At 57.5% G+C, this 21,630-nt stretch overlaps 1 protein-coding gene and 1 long non-coding RNA gene across 2 annotated transcripts in view; one reads left to right on the plus strand and one right to left on the minus strand.

The window, feature by feature from the left end:
• The window catches only part of DOC2B (double C2 domain beta), a 25,544-nt gene continuing 3,914 nt past the window's right edge, over positions 1 to 21,630 (plus strand). The window contains exons 1-7 of the mRNA XM_074343202.1: positions 1 to 711; positions 8,250 to 8,329; positions 11,185 to 11,259; positions 13,804 to 13,913; positions 14,067 to 14,193; positions 16,884 to 17,041; positions 21,042 to 21,123. Of these exons, the coding sequence (XP_074199303.1) occupies positions 333 to 711; positions 8,250 to 8,329; positions 11,185 to 11,259; positions 13,804 to 13,913; positions 14,067 to 14,193; positions 16,884 to 17,041; positions 21,042 to 21,123 (1,011 nt within the window). The 5' untranslated portion in view covers positions 1 to 332. The remainder of the gene's footprint in view (positions 712 to 8,249; positions 8,330 to 11,184; positions 11,260 to 13,803; positions 13,914 to 14,066; positions 14,194 to 16,883; positions 17,042 to 21,041; positions 21,124 to 21,630) is intronic.
• The window catches only part of LOC141573631 (uncharacterized), a 4,597-nt gene continuing 2,630 nt past the window's right edge, over positions 19,664 to 21,630 (minus strand). Inside the window, exons 3-4 of the long non-coding RNA XR_012499568.1 lie at positions 20,891 to 21,045; positions 19,664 to 20,502 (exon numbers count right to left, since the gene is read on the minus strand). This is a non-coding gene — a long non-coding RNA (uncharacterized LOC141573631). The remainder of the gene's footprint in view (positions 20,503 to 20,890; positions 21,046 to 21,630) is intronic.

Genomic DNA, 21,630 nt, shown 5'->3' on the forward strand with positions numbered 1-21,630 from the left:
CGCGGGGTCCCGGGCCGGCGTGCGCGCCGGTGTGAGTGCGAGTGAGTGCGGCGCCGCTCGGCTCGCTCCGCGCCGCCCGCGCCGCCCGCACACTCGCACTGCTCGGCGGCTGCCGGTGACGCGGGCTGGGCCCGCCCCCTGCCTGCCGGCCCCTGGCACTCACTCTCACCGGCCGCCGCGGAGCAGGCAGCAGCAGCGTCAGGGCCGTCCGGGGGCGCCGCCGGCGATGCCCGCAGCCCTCGCCAAGCCCCGCCGGGCCTGCTGAGCCCCCCCCGGGCCGGGGCCGCGCCGGGTCGGGCCGGGCCGCGCCCGGGCGGGGCCGCGCTGCCTGCATGACCCTCCGGCGGCGCGGGGAGAAGGCGACCATCAGCATCCAGGAGCATATGGCCATCGACGTGTGCCCCGGCCCCATCCGGCCCATCAAACAGATCTCTGACTACTTCCCCCGCTTCCCGCGGGGCCTGCCCCCGGACGCCGGGCCCCGCGCCGCTGCGCCCCCGGACGCCCCCGCGCGCCCGGCCGCGGCCAGCGCGGGCCGCCGCAGCCCCTCCGACGGCGCCCGCGACGACGACGAGGATGTCGACCAGCTCTTCGGAGCCTATGGCGCCAGCCCAGGCTCCGGCCCCGGCCCCAGCCCCAGCCCGGCGCGGCCGCCGGCCAAGCCACCCGAGGACGAGCCGGACGCCGACGGCTACGAGTCCGACGACTGCAGTAAGTTTCCCACCCGCCGGCTCCTCGCCCCCTCCCCTGTGCAGCTGCTCGCTCTGCCGCCCTCGTCCACCCTCGTTCCCCCCGCGGTCTCGGTTCCCCCGGCACACCCCTCCCCGGTGGCGGCCGCTGGCCGCGCCATGCGCTCTCCGCGCGCCCCTCACACACAGCCCCGACAACTCCCTTGAGCGGATCTGAGAGGTGGGAAGTTTGGGGGCGCCCCCTGGGGGTGTCCCATTTCCGCGGCCCGGCTCTCCGGAGCCCGCCCCGCGCCCCTTCTCAGCCCACCCTTCGGGAGCCCCGGTGCAGGCGGCGGCTTTTGTTCCCGGGCAGGGCGGAGCTGCGCCCCGGGGAAACACCAGTTGCTGCCGACCGCGCTGTCGCTCCCCGCCCCAGAGCCCGTGGCGGACGGGCCCTGCGGCCGAGGGTCGGACTGGGCGGGAGGCCGAGGGCGCCCGGAGCCGGAGCCGGAGCCAGGCGGCTTCCTGGGTGGGCCCGGCGGCGGCAGAGCGCAGCGGCTTGCCTGGAGCGCGGGCCGAGGACCAGGAGACCACGGGGCCGCTTGTCCTTTGGAAAAACCTTGGCGATTCCTCCTCCCATGTCCATGGATCTCGCCGCTGCGCTCGACCCGGCCGCCGACCTTTGCCCACCTGTTACACCCGCTTTCCCGGCCAGGAAGGGCTCCCCCACTCCAGCCGGCGCCTCATCCTCCCGGGCTGAGCCCGGAGCCCCAGGGAGTAGGCAAGCGCCGGGGTCCCCAGGACCAAGGCCCGGTCGGCTGCCGCTCCTGACGCCTTTCCGGGCTCAGAGGGTGCCAGCCCTGCCCGCCCTGGGACTGGAGGGGAAACCTAGAACGAAGAGGTCGCCGCCCTGTCCAGTATGGGTGTGCGCGGGATGGGGATCGGGCAGCGGGGCTCGCCAGGCCCCCAGACCCGCTGTAGCCCCAGCCGCGTCACCCTGAGAGCTGGCAAACCCTCGTCAAACGCCAGCCCTGCCCAGGATGTGGCTCATTCCGGGCAGGGGTTGCTCGCCTGCTTCTCGCAGGCCTGCCGGGTTCCATCCCCCTTGCAGTACAAGGAGGGTGGCTGCGCCTGGCTTGGGTGCCCACATGGGCCTTGGGCCTGGGGTCTGGAGTTTCCCCCACCATAAAATGCCTCTGGAAGCTGATGGTGGGGGTTACCAGTACCACTGCGGGAAAAGATGGGGCCAGACCTCTCATCACCCTACCTAGGGAGGCCCAGGAAGAGCAAGTGGGAGGAAGCTTATCAGAGGAGTGGATGGCAGCCCCTGCCTGTGCTGGGAAGCTGCCTGTTCTGCACTTTCTTGGGCCTGGACCACTACCCTATGGCCAGAGCCTGGCATATTGAGGCCCTGCCCCCTACCCCCACATGGGGATGGGAGGCAAGCCTCTCCCTTCATTTCCCTGCCAGCTTGGGGAAATGGCTTTGAGAGTTTCTTGCCCTTAGGGCTGCACCCTGGATCTTCCCCACCTTCAGCTCCTGGCCCCTGGGTAGGGTATCCCCCTCACTTGCTGTGCCTCTGAGCAGGCCCTAACTAAGATCTAAATCACCCACTTTGCGTGCCCTGAGTCTACAGCCACCTCTAGAGGAAGGGGTGGGGAACTTAGTCCCTTTTCCAGCGCCTTTCCTGCTGCGCCAAGGGAGCAGGCAAGCAGGGCAGGGCTTCCACCTGAGCCTCAGGCCCTCCTGGTGCTACCCAGGGCCCTCTGATGACATACAGCTAAGGCGTGAGAAATCTGGTGGTTTCTTTTGGCTGTCCCTGAACCCACAGGCAAGGAGAGGGGTCAGAAAATTCAAAATTCACGCCAGCTGCCCCATCTTCAGGCCGTCAACTCAGCAGTCCTTCACCAAGCACTATGCCAGCAGCAGAGGGGGAACAGGGCTGGGGCCTCGGACCCAGAATGCTCACTGTCCTAGCAGGGGACAGATGCACTTGGGGTCGGCAGTACAAGGCAGTCTGGACACAGTCTTGCCAGCCTGAGCTGTGGGCTGGCCACACCCATGACACCAGGGCCCTCTGCTGAAAAGAGCAAAGGAAGAGGACGTGTGGCTGAGCCAGGGTCAGCTTGGGGCCCTGATTCCCTTCAAGGGGTGGCCACCCTGGGCTTGGATCCCATCAGAGGCTGAGCAAACATCCCATCCTGGGAGCACAGCAATCTTGGCTCTTGCTTGTGGCAGGACCAGGTTCTGAGCTGAAACCACTCTCCACGTAGTACCCCAGGCCGCACCCCCATCTCAGCTCTGACAACCAGATCCCTACAATAAGCCTAAATGATTCAAGCCAGATGGTTCATTACGGCTTTAGCTGGGGTTATGCTATTTGCTGCCCTAATTATTGGATTATCTCTGTTCTAACAAAAAGAAATTAGGACGGTTGCTCTGTTTTTCAAGGCTGAGAGTGAAGTGCTATTTATTTATTCGGTCTTTTTTTCCTTCTCTTTAAAGCCCATCCTTTATTAAGTCATCTCAAGGTACAGGCACGAAATTGACAGGTTCCAAACTGATCTAATAGAGGAGTGATGACCAGGAGAAGATGCATGAATGTTGGAGTTAGAAATACCCTCCCCTCCCAGTGGTCCACAGTGTAGCCTGGCTGGGCTAGACTCCATTGCTTTCTGCCCTGATGGGACCTATGCCCCACCTTCCACATGTGCTGCTCCCCTGCCTGAGATGCTCTCCCACCCACTCTCCATCTGCAGAAACCCAGTCCACTCTTCCAAGCTGTAATGACTAGAATGCTGGGGGGTATAAGTACCAGAAAACTCAGAGCGCCTTAAGCAGTGAGGACTGTCGAGGTCACGTGGCACTGGGGTATATTCATGCAGCCTCTCAGCAGCAGCTTCCCTAGTAATGGTTCTGTCTTTGCACCTGGCCGTGCCCTTTTCCTCTTAGGCTGATCTCCCTCATGGTCCAAGGTGGCTGCAGCAGGTCCAGGCATCACATGTAACAGTAAGAGCCTAAATTTGATAAAGATCCATTTCCTCGCCCGTGTCTAAGTTTAAAATCAAGGAAGCCACTCCCAGAAGTCCTCGGGAGAACTGTCCTGTCATGATGGCCAGAATTGCATCTCATGCCCCCTGCTTACACCTGCCTCAGCATGATTTGTCCTCGGGTCAGGACTGATGCCCACAGAGGCCTGGAGCAAGGATGGAGAAGAGGAATTGCCGTTAGGCCTGCCCAGAAAGCCGTCAGCTGGAGGCATTTCCCTGTCCGGACTGGCTGTGACTCCCTTTCCTTGGAGTTGTCATGTTCTACCTGGACCTTATTTTTATGCACTGAAGACCAGTTAGGTGTCAGGCACTGTGCTGGGCATGGAGACTTAGGAATGCCTGCGGTATAATCTCTGACATCAGGAAATTCATGCAGACTGAGACCCACAGGTAGCGCAGCGGTGAGGGCAGGAACCCAAATGTGAAACACTGGCTAGCGGAGTTCCCCCACAGAGTGCGTGCCCTGAGGCTGGGAGGAGGGAGGACACAGGCCGGCAGAGTGGAAGGAGGAAGAGTCCAGGGGCAGAAGCAAGGGGAAAAGACCGACGATGAGGCCAAAGTGGTCATATCCCAGAGGGCCTTGATTGCCATGCCAAGGAGGTTGAACTGAGTCCAGGAGGCAGTGGAAAACCTTTGAACAGTGTAAAGCAGGGGAGTGAACAGGTTTTCTAAAAGTCCAGACCCTCTGCCTCTGAGCTCCTGGAGGCAGGGATGTACAATGTGTGGCTCATTCCTCTTCGTACCCTCTGCAAGCCCCTGCTCAGTGCCTCAGTTTCCCCAACTATGAAATGCTTTCGACTCAGACTTGATCATTTTCTGTGGTTCTTGCCAGAGTTTCTTAAAAACTATTTGAGAGGCTGACATTTTTCTTAGAAAAAACAAAAACAAAAACAAAACACAGGACCGATTTCCTATTCCCAAGGGTGTACGGGTGAGGAAAGTCCAGGTGCAAACCAAGGTCAAAATGATGCTGTCAGTCTCCATCAGCAGAGGAAAGGCATGTTCTGCCCTAGAGGAACTGACAGGGGCTTAAGCTCGATTTTCTCTGAATTAGCCCCTTTAAAGCTCTATAATTATCGACAAAGCGGGTGACAACTCTCAAAGGCCCATTAGTGACCAACCCTCATTATTTTGCCAAGGATGTAAACCTTAGGCAGGACATGTGATTTGAGTCGCTCACACAGACAAGCACCTTCACCCGCCCTTAGGGCCCTCCTCATCTACACAAACCCAGGGTGCATTTCAACTCAGAGGCCCCTCCAGGGCGGCAGCCAAGCTCTCCCCACTCCCCAAGCCCCAAGAGCAATTCTGTTTTTCCCTCTTTTGTTTCTCCATTGCATCCTCTTAAGGTTTGAACTAACAAACTGGCAGACGAAAAAAATTTTGGAAGCCCCCAGGCTTTAAGGCGGGGCTATCAGGATGGAAGTGAAGAGGTCTGGGTTGTGTCCAGCCCTGCTGTGCCACCCTGACCAGATCACCTTCCCTCTCTGAGCTTCATTTCTCCAAATAGGAAATACAGGGAACTTTGGACTCTAAGCTCCATAAGAGAACTCCACCACCAGCAAGTGTCTGAAAATGGTGACTGAGCTTCTAATTATAAACTATTATTTCTTATAAAACTTGCATTGGAATGCAAAGAAATTCATCGGCAAGGGAGGGTATAGCTCAGTGGTAGAGTGTGTGCTTAGCATGCATGAGGTCTTGGGTTCAATCCCCAGTGCCTCCATTAAAAAAAGGAAGAAAGAAATTCAACAGTCCCATCCTGGAGCAGCACTGGGCTTGCTATGCCTTCCTGGGATACCAGGTGTCGGTTTCACTGAGCAGCACCTGGCCCCACCCTTAAACAGGGATGTCTGTAGAGCCAGTGGGAGGGGCTCCCCTCACGGCCTGGAGCTGAATTTCCCAGCAGGGACTCTGCTGGCTTGTCCTTCTCTGAGATGGAGAATCGGGCAGAGGTCGTGGACTGGGTGTTTTCCACGAGCATCACACCAAATCTCTGCTCCCGTGAGTGGCTGGGGAACCAATGGGTTTGGATGGACCAGCTGTGTCAACTGAACATCTGCTCTTTGGTGGTGTCACAAGGCGTGATGGAGGCATGGTCCCTGCCCTCAGGAGGAACAAGGAACAAGCCACACGTTAGGCCTGAACTGAACGGCAGATGGATGTACTGTTGTGCAAAGCCAAGAGCTTTGGAGAATATTTTTACAAAAGCCTGGGCCTGGAGCATCTTGGGCCCGTGGCTGTGTTAGTTGTTACAGGCGTGGTGATAGAGGCCTCGCTTACAGCACCCTCACCTGCCCACCTGCACCAAGGGCGGCTTGGATACAGGCAGCAAAGGGCCGGATACAGCTAGACCAAAAGCACACAGGCTCTCCTCAGGAGAAAGGACCTTAGGCTTCACTCAAGGCCTATTGACTTTTAGTTTAGACACAGTTTTAACAAGTATTCTCACCTGGTCTTATAGAGGAACCAAGTAACTATTGAATAGGAGGGAGAGCTGTTTGTAGTACCAGAGGCAAGTACTGTAACAGGCATTTCAAGCTGATGGCAAAGCAGGAGGCAGAAAGAGGAAGAAAACCTCAAAAAGAGTGGCCATCTGGGATCCATTGGTGGAGGAACCATCTCACATGCCCTTCTGTCTCTGGGCTGTGACTCTGACATGCAAAACGGTCGCCCTGTTCACAGCAATGACTCAGGTTATTCAGAAAAGTGTAAGTGACCATTTGTATATTCTGCTCATGAAGGCTGGGAGGGGAGTGATCCAGTTTGGAACGAGTTCATTCCGGAAGGCGTCTCAGAGGGGCAAGTACAGTTATCTAGAAAAAATCACCTAAATGGACCTGCTCCTTCTATAATTATCTACTGAGTACTTCCTGTACCCCAGGCTCGGTGTCAAAGCACAACGCTGTGAGGTGGAGACGGATGTGTCTCCATTTTGCAGATGAGGAAACTGCAGCACAGTGAGACTGGGTAAGCGGTCTAAGGCCACACAGCAAGGAGGTGCAGAGCTGGGATTACAACCCAGGGGCAGACGTCAGAGGGCGGGTCTCGCACCCCACATGTGTCCCTGCCGGGCAGTGATAGAGACACTGAGCTGTGTGCCTGACCCTGTGTTAGGATCTGGGGAGCAAGGTGAACATGACTCAGTGCCAGACTTCAGAATCAAGGACCGCTCCGCACACAGGGGCCTTAATTGCCTGTTTTTCCACAGACCCGAAACTTTGCCATGTCTGGACCCCTGCTCTAGCTTGGGGATCTGGGGACCACGTGGCCTCTGTGACATCTACTCAGCTCTTGCCGTTGTGGTGCCAAAGCAGCTATGAGCAAGATGTAAACAGATGAATGTGGCCAGACTTGGCCAGGTGGCTGTAGTTTGATCTAGACCACTGCTAGGCATGCCGGGCCTGAAGAATAGAGCACTGCCCTCCCCTCAGCATCACTCAGCCACCCACCCTTTCAGTTGGCCTGTGGTTCGAATGCCCCTTCCCCCAGCCCCCTGTGTATGGGCCAGCCCCTACTCATCTCTCATGGTGCAGGTGAAACGTCACTTCCTCCAGGAAGCCCTCCCTGATGGCCTCAGTTCACATCAAAGCCAGGCCTCCCCTTGGACCCCTCATCAATCCTGGCCCACCAGACTGTTGTGGCAAATCTATTTCATCTGTTCCTCCCATTAAGCTGTGCTTTCCTCAGGGCGGGAACCCTGCCTTATTGATACCTTCATTCCTAGGGCCTGGCATATTGTAAACACTTGGGAAAGAATGAATGAATGGGATGCCAGTTGACAGTCCAGCAGCCCACAGCAGGATCTGGACTTCTAAAGACATTCTGTGAATGTGCATCTTGCTGTTGGAGACTTGCCCCCAAAGCCTGCCCCCACTCTCAACCCCGCCCTCATACTGGGAGCCACATCCATGGGGAAGGCTGCCGTGTGTGATCGCCCCCGAGGGTAGCAGCTGCATCCAATGATTACTTAACCCTCTGCCCGCCCTTAGGAATCACTCGCTGCCTTTCAGATGTTAGGGGTAGCAGCCCGAGGGCCCAGCTGACTCCTTGCATCCTGCCTGGGGCCACCAAAGGACCGGAGAGACAGGGATCCCTAGCCCCAAGTATTGCTGGGGGGTGGCAAGTGACAGGGCAGTCAGCCCAGCCAGGGCCTGCAGCCTCATTTAGCCCAGACTGGCAGTTGTACCAGGAGGGCAGGAACCCCTTTAGCTGAGCACCCAGCACACGTGGCCCCTCCACTGGACCAGCCCCAGGCTGCGCTTCTCAGTGCGGGGGTCAGGGGCCCACTGCCCGGGTTTGACTCCTGGACCATCACCCTCGGTGGCTGGGGAGGACAGGCCTGACTCTCCTGAGCCTCAGCTCCTTGTCTGGAAACTGGGGGGAGTGTTCGTTTCCCAGGGTTGGGGGATCAGCACGCGGCAGGTGCTCAGTGGGTGGCAGTCACCGTGGCACCTTGTCCAGCCACACGGGGTGGGTGATGCTTCTCCACCACGCAGCCCCCACCTGACTGAGCCCTCCGTGTCTACAGCCGCCCTGGGCACGCTGGACTTCAGCCTGCTCTACGACCAGGAGAACAGCGCCCTCCACTGCACCATCAGCAAGGCCAAGGTAGGTGCCCCGGGGAAGGCGCTGGGGCCGAGGCCAGGCCACCCCTGTTTCCTGTCCTGGCTGGGTGGCGTCTCCTCTGCAGGTGCCGGGCCGGGAGGGAGTTCTTGCCTCAGTCATCTCAGCTGCCCCTAAAAAGCCCTGCACTTTGGGGGAAAGAGAACAGAGAAGCTGGAGAGAATGAGGTGGAGGCGGGGGCCTTCAGGGGACTGAGCTGGGGAGCTATGGAGAGAGACAGGGAAGGCGGGGAGGTGACAGGCCTGTCCTACAGGCCAAGAAGGGGGGTTGGACTCAGATGCCTCCCTCCCGAGGTTCCCAGCACCTGGGCCTCCCGGCTCTGGATGCTGACGCCCTCGGGCAGGGGGCTAGTCCTGGTACGGTGGGCCTGAGTTTGCTCTCTGGGTGGGGGTGGGTGTCTGTGAACCCTGCTGCGCCCCCGCCCCTGGGCTGGCAGCTGTGTGTTCTCAGCCACACTGTTCCCTTCGTCCCCCCACTGCATCGCTCCCTCTGGGAGGAAGGTGCCAAAGTTGATGTTCTCCCGCAAGGTAAGGGTGGCCATGTGGCCTGCTAGACCCTCCCAGTAGAGCCGTGCAAGGGCCTGGGCCCAGCACCCCCACCAGCTCCCCCACCAGCCCCTCAACCCACAAGCTTCTCTGCCCCTCCTCCTATCCTGCCTGTGGCTCTGCCCACCCAGAGGGGCGGGCTTCCTGGTATAGCCCCGGCTGTGCCCTACCCAGCCCGAATGCGTGGCAGGGGTGAGTCGTGTCCTGCTGGGCCCGCGCCATCCCTGCCCCTGCTCTCTCTGGGAGCTGGGAGCTGCTTGGGCTGTGATGCAGGAGCTCCAGACCTGCCCTAGGACCCTCAGCTGTACTACGGGGAAGGGCAGGCTGCACAGCCCGGGCAGACCCCTTCCCGTCTCCCTCCACCCAGCTGTATAGAGGTTGTCCAGGCCTGGGGGCTGGGAATGGGTACTGGCTGCCAGGCCACTCTGGCCAGAGCCATGCCCTCTCCTCCCCTCCAGACACCAGGCCCCTCCTGTGCTGTGTGCCCTGCCTTCCCTACCTGGGCCCCAGAGTGTGGGTGTGGGTGTACTGGGGGTGGGGGGTGGTGTGCCCGCATATCCACTTGGGAGTGTGTCTTTCAAGGCATTGCGGGTGGGGGATGGGAGCACCCGACCATGGTGGCTCCCCATTCTCCAGTTCATCCTCTGCTTGGATCCGGTTCTGTAGGGAATGTGGTGGTGCAGGCATGGGAGGAGCTGGGGTGTGGGGAGGAGCCCCAGGCGGTGGGAAGGCTGAAGCTGACAGGTGGAACCCTTCGGGGGTCTCTGGGAGAAGGCCAGATGCCTCTGCTCTGGACCCTAGCTTGTTAACCCTCCCTCTTGGTGAGCAGAGCAGCCTCAGTTTGTTCATCTGTAAGACAATTAATTGTCCCCACCTATGCGGCTGTTGTGAGCATTAAGTAAATGCTCAGGACCTGATGCTGCCCTGATGCAGACGCCCCACCCACTACACACACACACACGGGCACTCATATCCACAACGCAACTGGGAAAACTCTGACAGAACCACCAGTCCTGGGAAATTCCACCTTCTTGGGGAAGGGTGAGAGGCGGGATGACAGACTTGTGTTGGGAGGAGCCGCCCAGCTAGGGAGGGAAGCCGTCCCCACGGAGCAGGGCAGAGCTCAGATGCCTCACCACCCCCGCTCAGCTGCTTCTCTGGCATCTTCCAAGGGGCCTGCATGTCAGGGAAGGGGAGCAAATCCCCCAGCAGCCAGGCCCTGCGTCAGCATTGCCTCCTCACCTCTCTCCCCAGCCCTGGGAAGTGGGGACTGTTAACCCCTTTTACAGATGCAAAAGCTGAGGCTCAGGAGAACGCATTCACTTACCCGGCTAGTAAGTGCAGAAGCTGAGACCTAAACCCAGGCCAGCCTGGCTCTAAAACCTGTGTGCCCCTTCCCAGGAACAGAGCAGTGGTTGTTAGAAGTTGGAAGGACCCACCTGCGGGCTCCTCCAAACCAAGATGGGGAGGGAGAGAGAAGGACCTCGGCTGCCCTGGGAGGTGGCCTGGTCATGACTTGCAGTTCCTCTTTGAATGATGTCGTGGGGTTGCCCACTCAGCCCCACACAGGCCACAGCTGCCTCCCTACATCCCTGTGCGCCATCCCAGAAGGAAAATATAAACAGGAGCCCACGTGAGGTCCACTGAGCCCCATCTGTTGATGGTCCCATGGGGACCCTGGTTCTTCACGCTGATTGGTTGTTGGAAGTCACTGAGGGGTGCCATCTTGTGGAGGGACCCTCTGTGGCCAGCCAGCTTGTGTGGCCTCCATGGACACAGACTGGCTGAGAGCTGTGGCAAAGCCAGACAGAAACTGAGCCTGGTGTCCAAGATGTAGGACATTTTCCCATGGCCACAGGGGAACGCGTGTGGCTGAGTGGACAGAGGGTCATGTGGACTTGGGGTCAATGAGAGAAGTTGCCGAGCTGGGGGAGGGGGGACAGGAAGAGGAAAGGGCCCGAGTACAGCAGGGTAACGAGGCCCTTATTCAGAGAAAGGTGAGTCACCTGGCCTCCATGATAAGGAGAGAAAGAGAAAAGCTCATCTGACAAAGATGCCCCAAGTCGCCTGCCCAGGGCCAGACATTTGCGGGGAGGGGAGAGTGTACCAGCACCGAGCCATCCTCACCCCCCGTTCTGGGGGTGCGAGGCCGGGTTGCTTCTGTGAAGAGGGCCATGAACAGACCCAGCCAGTAGGCCCAGGAGCAAGGATGCCTGCTGACCCAGGTTCCTGGAGGCCCTGACTGCTCTGTGTCCCCAGCCCCCCAGTTACACCCTTTGCCTCTCCTCTGCTCAGGGCCTGAAGCCGATGGACCACAATGGGCTGGCGGACCCCTACGTCAAGCTGCACCTGCTGCCAGGAGCCAGTAAGGTGAGGGCCCTGCCTCAGGCCTGCTGACCAGCCCTGCAACTGGGGCCCAGGCTGGGCTTGGGACATCCGGGGAGGCCCACAGCTCCCACACCCACTCGGAGCCCAAGCAAGCTGATGGGTTCACTCCACCTCCACCCAGAGCACCCAGTCAGTCCACACGCTCCAGACCTCCCAGGGAACATGAGTTGGCACTACCTGCCTGCTAAGTTGAGGAAACTCCCCCGGAGAATTTCCCGGCCAGTGTTTTATAAAAAAACATCCTCAGCTGGAGGTTAATACTATATGCAAAGGGTTCTGTGGCCAAATAACATTGGAAAACGTTGTTAAACAGGTTTCTTTGCTGCGGGACTTATCAGAGCCTTTATTGATGGGCTGCTCTGTGATGCTTTACAAGGGGGATGGAGTGGTGGGCATCTGCCCTAATTATTTGACTACAGAATCCTCGTTCCCATGCCAGATGACCCAACACACAGGCCAGCCCAACAGGTGTATCTACAAAAAGAGAGGAAAAGACAGGAGACCTTTGGTGCTAGATCAGAACTTGAGTAGACTTCCTTTCGTACGTCTTATTGTTCAGTGTTTTATTTGTAATTTCATGGGAGGGAAAGTCACATCATCTTTTCAGGATTGGGTCCTGCCCTGGCCCTGGGACCCACACACATCCCAAGGGGTGGGTTGGGCAGACCCCACACCAGCAGGGACTCAACTGGAGTCCAGCAGCTTTGCTTCCGAGTAGAGACCAGGGCAGAGGCAGAGGGACATGGGACACAGGACACGGGAGTGTGAGCAGCAGAGCCCAGTGGCTGGTGTTCTAGTCCTGGCCTCTTTCTCAGAAGCCAAAGATGGGGACGTCCTTCCTGGCCCTGACCTGACAGAGAAGAAGAATCTGCAATGGGGCACCCTCCTGGGCAGAGGGCCTCCCCTGACACTGCTCAGGACAATTCCAGTCCTGCCCCCAAGTGGCCACCCCCAGGCTGAGCGCCCACAGGCTGCTGGGGCCTGAGTTAACTTTGGGGCCCAAACTCCCTGGATGAGTGTGTCGGGCTGGGACTCCCATTGATCCTGGGGGGCCTCCCCAAAAGGGGTGATTATTCCCTCTGTAGGGAGGGCAGGGCTGTGGGGGAAGCGGCAGTGGCCCTCCTCCCACTCCAGGCCCCAGCATCCTCATGCCACCCAGAGGACCCCAAGGCTGTGAGGGCCGAGGGCCAAGGCAGGTGCCCAGCCCTGGAGTTCAGTGACTGTGCGTCTCTAGAGTCCACAGTACCTGGCTGCTGAGTCCTAGGGGCCTCCCGTAGGGCTCCCCACAGAGCTCAGCCTCCTTAGAAAGAGGTCTGAAAACAGTGCTGAGAGAGAGCTGTTCTCATGCGCTTTTCACAGTGGGGAGCCCGACCCTCACAGAGGGCAGGTAACCCACAGGGCTCCACAGAACTTATGTAAGTGGTGATGCTGGATGTGAACCCAGGGCTGTCTAACTTCAAAGCCTAGATCACTGTGGCAGACATCAGAGGGACTCAGACACGGAGCTCAGAGTCTGCAGGGGGAACACAGGTAAGGAGTTTAAGAACCAGGATCTCCGGAAGCACCAGGGAAGGAGGGGAGGCCATAGGTGGCTTGGATGGGCCACTCCCTACCCTGCGCTTCCAGGCATTCTCTAGGAGAGGTGCGTTTCAGGCAGGGAACAGCCCTAGCGAAGGCAGAGAGGTGTGAGGGAGAGAATCCAGTCCCACAGGCAGGTTCCCAGCCCCACAGCCTCCTGTAGACACCATCCCCACCACACCACACCACACACACACACCCCACACACACACACACACGCACCCCTAGGAGGCAGGAGCCCCCTATTTTCATTTCCTAAGGCTCCCTTAACAAATTACCACCGACTTTGTGGCTCACGGCACTACAAATTTCTTACCTTTCCAGTTCTTCAGGGTGCGATTCCGACACAGGTCCCACCATGCTAAAATCAGATGTCATCAGGGCTCCGTTCTGTTCTGGAGGCTCTAGGGGAGAAGCTATTTCCAGCCTATTTCCAGCTTCTAGAGGAACCCCCCTTTCCTTGGCTCATGGCCCCTCCCTCCATATTCAAAGCCAGTGTTGCCTCTGCCTTTCTTCCCTCGTCATGTCTGCCTCTGACTCTCCTGCCTCCCTCTTCTGCTTTGAAGGGCCCCGTAATGACGTGACCCACCCAGATCATCTTGACAATCTGCCTGGTTTTTTTGTTTTATTTTTTTTTTTGGGTGGGGGGGAGGGGGGTATTAAGTTTCTTTATGTATTTTTAAATTAATTTTTCATTTATTTTTTAGTAGAGGTACTGGGGATTGAACCCAGGACCTTGTGTATGCTAAGCACACACTCTACCGCTGAGCAATACCTTCCCCCGGCAATCCGCCTGTTTTAAAGTCAGCTGATTAACAACCATAACCCCCTTTGCCAGGGAAGGCCACACATGCACAGGTTCAGGAGGTTGGGATGTGGTCCTCTTTGGGGCCATTACCCTGCCCACCACACTTTTGATGCTCAGAAGATCATTTTTTCTCTCTCCAGGCAAATAAGCTGAGAACGAAAACTCTCCGAAACACTCTGAACCCCACATGGAACGAGACGCTTACTTACTATGGGATCACGGACGAAGACATGATCCGAAAGACCCTGCGGTAGGTGAGGCCCCTGGCCTCTGGCTCCCCCCACCCCACCCAGCCTGGTCCACGGGGCTGGCCCTGCCCACGCAACCCCAACCACCACCACCACCACTGCTTGCAAATCCCCACTGACTTTGGAAGCAAACTGAGAGGCCCCTTGCCCTCCAGGATCTCCGTGTGTGATGAGGACAAATTCCGCCACAACGAATTCATTGGGGAGACGCGGGTGCCCCTCAAGAAGCTGAAGCCCAACCACACCAAGACGTTCAGCATCTGCCTGGAGAAGCAGCTCCCGGTGAGTGGGCTGCTCGCTCCCTCCAGCCACGGGCTTTGCAGCTGTCTAGGGCCTGCCTGGCTGAGAGTGCAGGGCCAGGAGCACTAACTGAGCATCTACTATGTGCCTGGCATGGTTGCAGGTGCTGGGGAGACATAAATCTCCCTGTCCTCATGAAGCTTGGGCACCAAAAATGAGATAAAATAATCAAACAGGTCGTCTGTTAGGCAGGGATCAGGGCCAAGCAGGAAAGCACGAGCAGGACTAGTGAGTTGGATGGGTGCTCTGGGAGGCCTCGCCCGTCAAGCAGGGACTATTCCAGGCAGAGGGAACAGCAGGTGCAAAGCCCCATGTGGAAAAGTGCGAAGCTGGCCTGTGGGAGGCGCAGGCAAGAGACCAGCTGAGTGGGGCAGAGAGAACGAGGGGAGGGGGTCCTGGGAGCTGAGAGCAGAGGTCAGGGTAGGGACCGTGGGAGAACTTGGGCCTTATCCTGAGTGAGAAGGACCACGGGAGGGTGCTAGGCAGGTGCCAAGGCTTCTGAGCACATTTTAACAGGCTCCTAAGAATGGGAGGGAATGGAGGGCGAGGATGTGGAGAGGGAGAAGGAGGGAGGAGTAGGACCAGGCCTGGGGGGTGCAGCAGCGGAGAAGGGGAGAAGTGTGGGTAGATCAGTATCCTCAGGCGTGGGGCCCAAGCACTTGGGAGGATGGAGGGTCATTAACTGGGATGCAGAGGACCGTGGGAGAAGCAGCTGGGGGATGCTTGGAGCTCAACTGGAACATGTTAGGCGTGAGGTGCCTGTGAGATACCCAGAGGAGACAGAAAATAATTCTTTCCTAGAAATTGCAATTGTTTGTAAATGATGTCAAAACCGATTTTGCCCCCTGGCTGTGTGCAGCAGCTGAGCCCTCCCAGAGTCTCTCAGCAATCCCTCCCTTCCTCCCTCTCTCCACGCCCTACTCCCTCCCCTCTCTGAGGCCTGCCTTCACCCAGCTCAGAGGGGCTGGAAGGGGTTGGCCAGGAAGCCTCAGGGCCCCAGGATCTAAGAAACCTGGGCCTTCAGGGACTGCGTGGTTTCAGGGCACAGGCCTCTCCCCAGGACATTCCCCTCCCCACCCCCTTGGAAGGCCCAGGCAAGGGGAAAGCTCGAGAGGACAGAACCCAGCAGCCGTCCCCTGGCAGGGCCTGGGCCCTAGGACGCATGCTCAGTGTACCCTGGCCTGATCAAGCCCTGAAATGAGTGACCTGAGGTCAGATTTCCTCCCAGAATCCCAGCTCTGCCTTTTTGCATATTGGATTCCCTTGTCACGTTCCCTCCCACTGAGACATTTGTGTGATGGAGATAACCTTTTTTATTATTAGTCACTAACCGCAGATGACCCAGTTTTTCCAAATGATCTATGTCACTTACAAAAGGCAACACCAATTCCTGCTGGAGTTGTGTTCCTGAGTTTTGGTCCCCGGCATAAACAAATACCTGTGGTGTGAGTGTGAATTGTATTAGCAGAGTGTGCATGTGTGTATCTGCATGCGAGAGTGTGGAATGCGAGTGTGAGCACGCTTTGTGCACGGAGGTGCGTGAGAGCGTGTGTGCCTGTGCACGGGCATGGTCAGGGCATTGCTGAACCTCGCTTGAGTTTGCTGGGAGTCCCTTTGGTTCAGGGGCCCACAGTGACAAGCGTGCAGCTGGGGATGATCGCTCAGCAGTGCAGGTTCATTCTGATGATCCCTTTTAGATTTTACATAGTCTTGTAAACCTTATTCATTCTTAGTAGACACTGAATGATGCCCAGTTCAATGGTCTTCATGAGAAACAATCCAAAGTATATCCTACCCTAGAAAAACAACTGGAAATATCCCTGCTCTTTTATACTGTTTAATTTTCCCACATCACATAGCAAGCACAAGAGCCATGGTTTAGTGAGGCCATCACACAGGAAGCCCTGGGCCTGAGTGGCAGATGGTTAAATCTCAGCTGCCTCGTCTGACCCCCAGGTCAAGGCTGCCTGAGCACTGTGTGAAGGTGCTGCGGCTGCGTTTGAGCTCAGGGCAAGTTCGGTGATCAGCCAGCCATGTCTGCGCTGGGTGTGGGAGTTGGGGTAGTGGTCCTTCCTTCACCCCACAGGAGCTCCGTTTCCAGAGGTGCAGGCACGGCCCCTGCCTACCAGGGGCCACATGAGGCACCACTTTAGTGCCAGGCAGAGGACAGTTGAGGGCAAAGGGACTGCGTGCGAGAGGAGCTTGGCAGAGAAGCCTAGGAGGAGCCCTCGGGGGTTGTGGGGCTCAGGCTGGGTGGACAGAGGGTAAAGGTGAGGGGCTCCAGGTGACTAGCAGCTGGAAGGTGGAAATGGGTGATCTCAGGAGGGCAATGAATGGAAAAGTGTGGGGTGGGCGGGAGTGGGAAGCCTAGAGTTGAGATCTGACCCCAGAAGGGGCACTGGGCAGCTAGCTACTGGGGCGGAGGGGCCTGGGCCACTCCCCACTTGCCTCCCAGCTGCCCCTGGGGTTGGCAATGTGCCAAGCTCTGTCTCCTGGGTTCTCCCCAGTGGGGCACCCCCTACACCCTGAGAGGCTCCAGGAGGCACCTTCCAGGGGGCTGGGGCGAGGGTGACTGCTCACCATCCTGCAGGCTTTGTTTGGCCTGGGTCTGTGGCTGTGAAAGTTGGGGGAGCAGGCAAGGACAGCCAAGTGACCGCCCACCCTCCCCGCAGGTGGACAAGTCGGAAGACAAGTCCCTGGAGGAGCGGGGCCGCATCCTCATCTCCCTCAAGTACAGCTCACAGAAGCAGGGCCTGCTGGTGGGCATCGTGCGCTGCGCACACCTGGCTGCCATGGACGCCAATGGCTACTCGGACCCCTACGTGAAAACGTGAGTGTGCGGCCCCGGCCGCCGCCTCCTCCCCTTCCTCTCCTCGAGGGACAGGAGGCCCGTGTGTTGGGATCAGCAGCTGGAGTGGCAAGTAGTTGTGTGAATGAAGCACTGGGGCGCCTCGCCCACAAGGTTGTGCTCCCCTCCGAGCTCCTTGTTGAGTCTGGCCAGGCCCATTGCTCAGAGGAGGAAACTGAGGCCTGGAGAAGTCAAGTGGCTCCCCAGCCACACAGATAGAGAGAGTTATCTCCTGATGGCCAGTTCAGGCCTCCCTGTGAGTTTGAGTCATGCTGGGAGGCCAGGGGTCCAGTGAAGGTGCTCTGCCAGGACTTAGCCCAGCCCCCGTGTGCCCAGCCTATGTGGTGCCACAGGAGCAGATAAGGCTCCACCCAGCCCTGCCAGGTGGGGCTCATGATGGTGCTGGGGACAGACACTAACTCAGGGGCCATGGCAGGTGACCTGGGCCCCAGGGCCAGGTGAACCTGTGCCAGGACAGGCTGTGATCCTAGCTGAGGGGCAGACAGGAGCTGGTGGCCATTTGGAGAGGCATGAAGCAGGTGTCCCGGTGGCCACCATCTGTGCCTTGGGCCCGTCCATGAACAAAAGATGGATCTTGGTCTGCGTTCGTGCTGAGACTGTCTTGAAGGGTGGGACTTGGGGAGGAATATGGCTTAGCGGAAAGGAGGTATTTCTGCTCATGAAAAGGGATGGGGAGTTAAGATACAGAGACAGGGATGGGCCTGGCCTCAGGGGATGGTGAGGAGGCCAGGTGACAAAGGCCGTAACAGGGACTACTGGTTTTCTACATAAAAAACAAATTGGGCCCCAACCTTAACTATTGTCAAAGCAGTGCTTTGGGGTGGATGAGAGACCACTTTGAGAGGAAATGCTGTGCAGACTCAGAAGACAATTAGTAGACTCTTAAAAGGATTGGCAGGAAAGTAAGTGATATTTGGTAACGTAGGAAGATGTGTGTGCTCTGTGGCCACCTCATCTATCTCCCTTCCAGATCTGTTTCCTAGAGATGCAGGCACGGTGGAAAGCTGCTTTTGCAGCGTTGCTTGTGATAGTGATAAGCTGGAAATAGCCCGGTGTTTGTCAGCAGAGGAATAGATTGATAAAATGTGGCATGTGCGTACAATGGAGTACTATGCAGTTGAAGTGAACACATCAGGCCCAGGTGAATTAACGTGGACAGCTATGACAAGCATGCTGAGCCCAAAGCAAACTGTAGCGGGGAGCACGCAGTGTGATACGGTAGTGATGGTCTCTGGGGAGAGAGGGAGGTGCCTCTACCTGTGTCTGTGATGCTAGAGTTTTCTTACAGAAGGAAATATGATCTGAATCAAAATGATGTGAGATTTTAAAATCAGGCTTAGTGCCCACCTGCCAAGTTGACAGGAATCCCAGGGTCCTGTGCTGGGTTACTCAGAAAGCAGGGCTTCACCTGGTACAACAGAGGATGCAGCCAACTCCCATCGGCAGGCAGGGGCAGGCGTGCAGGGCCAGTCCGCCACACCGGGGGCTCTCCTGCCACAGGGGCGGGAGTTGCTGGGCCCACTGCAGCCCTGCCCCACCCCGTAGCCACAGGCGGGGTCAGCATGGCCTTCCAAGGACAGGCAGCTCTGTGGGTGGCCCCCTGCATGAGAGGGAGGCTCCCAGTGGCCTAGCAACCCTACATCTGATTCCCTGGGGTGGGGTGCAGGGGCTGCTGCTCAGGCCTCTTCAGGGCTCCCTATTTCTGCAAGGCCCCTTCATGGACCATGGGTGCCCTCCTTGCTAAAAGCAGGGGAAACAAGGGCACAGGTTAGATTCTGAGCAGAGCACCTAGGACCCCCAAGAAAACTTCAGGGAAGTGCCAGGTGGAGGATGCTGAGGGGCTAACCTAGATGGCCTTTTGTTGGCACCCTTATTTTTATAAACTTCACCCCAGGTGACAGCTACCTGTTCCCCCAGGCTCTGACCCCAGATCCAGCTCTGCGGGGTAACCGGGTTGGTAACACTCATCACTAACAAGCACCGAGGGCTGTGCTAAGTCTCCCTGACCCCTGTGACAGCCCCGGGTGGCACTGCTATTACCATCTCCAGTTTACACCCAGAGGCACTGAGGAAACTCAAGCAACTTGCTGTTCTGCCCTGGGCAACCCCTTCCTTCTCCTACCCTGTGGTGTCTTCTGGGGGCCTCAGGTGAGCAGTAGTCACCGTGCAGAAGGGACCAGAGGTGGCACTGTCAGGAGGCTCCAGTGGCCAGGGCAGGAAGGGAGTCCCTGGGGCTTGGCCAGGGTACACCCCTCACCCACACAGGCCAGGAGACAGCACAGAGGCCTGGGGGCAGAACAGAGGACAACCTCTAGCTGGGGCTGCATGGGGGCCTGGTGGCCAGGTGAGGGTCACTAGATGGACACTGGCTGTGCAGTGCTGAGGGCATGGGGAGCCCAGCATAGCTTCCCTTCAGGGCTTCTGAAAGCAGGGCTGGGAGACACTGCCACTGTGCAGGGCCCCCGTCCCTCCTCCTTGCCCCCAAAGCAAAACAGGCAAAGATGAGTCAAGAAGTACATGGGAGCTTGTAAGGAACTGAAGAAACTCACCCTCTCTGGGTGGGGGTTTAAGGGAACCCCCAACTTGTTTTAAAAAGTCAGATTTATTGAGATAATTTACATACAGTAGGCTTCACCCCCTGAGTTGGGACTGATGTAGACAGTCTCATAACCACCATGGTCAAGATACAGATACTGTCGCCCCAGAAGGGTCCCCGGCCCCAGGCAACCGTTGATTTATTTTCTGTCCCAATAGTTTTGCCTTTTCCAGATTTTCTATAAAGGCAACTGCGCAGTGTGGCTGTTGCCTTTTGACTCCAGCTTCTCCCACATAACCTAACACTTTGGAGAGCCGGTGGCGGGGTGTGTGCGCCTGGAGTTCGGTCTGTAGGTCTGTACTGCCAAGCAGTCGTCCGTCAGGTAGAGAATCTGAAAAGCTGTCAGCCAGGTCACTTCCTGTTGAAGAACACGCGGTGGTTTCCAATTGTTGATAGCTGTATAAAGCTGCTAAAGAACAGGTATTTGTGCGACCATGTCTTCATTTCTCTCCCCCACCCCCAACTTCTGTCAATACATATTTCCAATGTTTCTATAATGAACCCCTATGACTTATGTAGTAATAACACCACCACTTTCTGTGTTCACTGACCCACCTGGGCAGGGCACCAGGCAGCTGGTGGCAGGTAAGACAGATGAGGTCCACGCCCTCAGGAGGAGCAGGGCAACTGTCACTCTGGTGTCCATGCAGGGACAGGGTGAGCGGCTTTGCAAAGGAGAGGTCCTGACTTCTGAGCACCAGCTGTGTGACCCTGGGCAAGTCCCACCACCTCTCTCAGCCCCAGATGAAGACAGCTGTTCTGCATCAAAGTCTAAGGCACTGATGCCTGTGGAGGGGACAGGTCTGCAAGTAGGGCTTCCCTCTCCCTGTAGGAAACAGCACTGTTACTGCCCAAAAGGACTTTTTCCTTCCTCAGAGCTACAGTGAGGTAGCGGCGATGGTTGTACAACTCGGGGACTATACTAAAAACTGCTGCATTATACCCTGGAGAAGAATGAATTGTATAGCTTGCAAATTCTATCTCCATAATCTGCTATTTAAAAAAGAGAAGCTCTAACAAGGGACCAACTCTGCTAAAAATGTTCTTCTGGTGGGAAATGTGTTTGTGAAAATGAGACTTTCAGAAATAGGGAAATCCTCTTTCCTAGGAGGAGAGACGGAGGGGCTCTGTGGAAGCCTCAGGAAGCCGCTGTGAACAGGGGGTCCAGGTGATGAAGGAACCACTTGCTTCTGCCACTGCAGCTGACCACTCACCTTTTCCCACAGAGCAGTGCTGGGGACATCCAATGATTAGGACAAACAGGGGCCGGGGAATCTCTCTTAGGGACAAAGCTCTTCCAAGCCCCGCTGGCTCCATGTGTACCCAGAGCTTTGTCCCATCCTCTGCTTATCTGCTTAATTCCAGATACCTGAAACCAGATGTGGACAAGAAATCCAAACATAAGACAGCGGTAAAGAAGAAAACCCTAAACCCAGAGTTCAATGAGGTACAAGGGGCTGGGGGCCCTGGAGGAACTGGGTTTTCCAAAGGGCACTGTGGGAGCTGGAGGGTGGGAAGGGGCTGCAGGAGAGCCCCCCAGCCAGGGGATGTGGAAGTGGCGGAGTGAGGCCAGGCTGTGCAGGTGGAGGGGAAGGGGTTGTAGCCATGATGATGTGGAGGTGGAAAGGGGAACCCAGCAGCAGGAGGGGGAGGTGGGTACAGCTGGAGAAGGGGCCTCAGGCAGAGCCTGAGTGACTCAGGTGCCAGCAGAGAAGGCCGAGGAGATGCTGCCAGAGTGAGGGGGACACCAGATGTTGGAGGAAACTGGTGGCAGAGAGGGTTCCACAAAGAAGGGGAATGGTCACCAGAGTCAGACCCAAAAGAGGTCAAGCACGCCAAGGCCGCCAAGTGTGCTTTGGGCACTAAGCAGACTCTCGAAGTTCTTGAGAAAAGCAGCTTCAGTGACAGGTGGGTTGGAGAGAAGTGGACCCTAAGGACCCCAGCCGGGCTCTTA

This window comes from Camelus bactrianus, chromosome 16 (genome assembly GCF_048773025.1).
Source record: "Camelus bactrianus isolate YW-2024 breed Bactrian camel chromosome 16, ASM4877302v1, whole genome shotgun sequence".
In the NCBI taxonomy this organism is placed as follows: Eukaryota; Metazoa; Chordata; class Mammalia; order Artiodactyla; family Camelidae; genus Camelus; species Camelus bactrianus.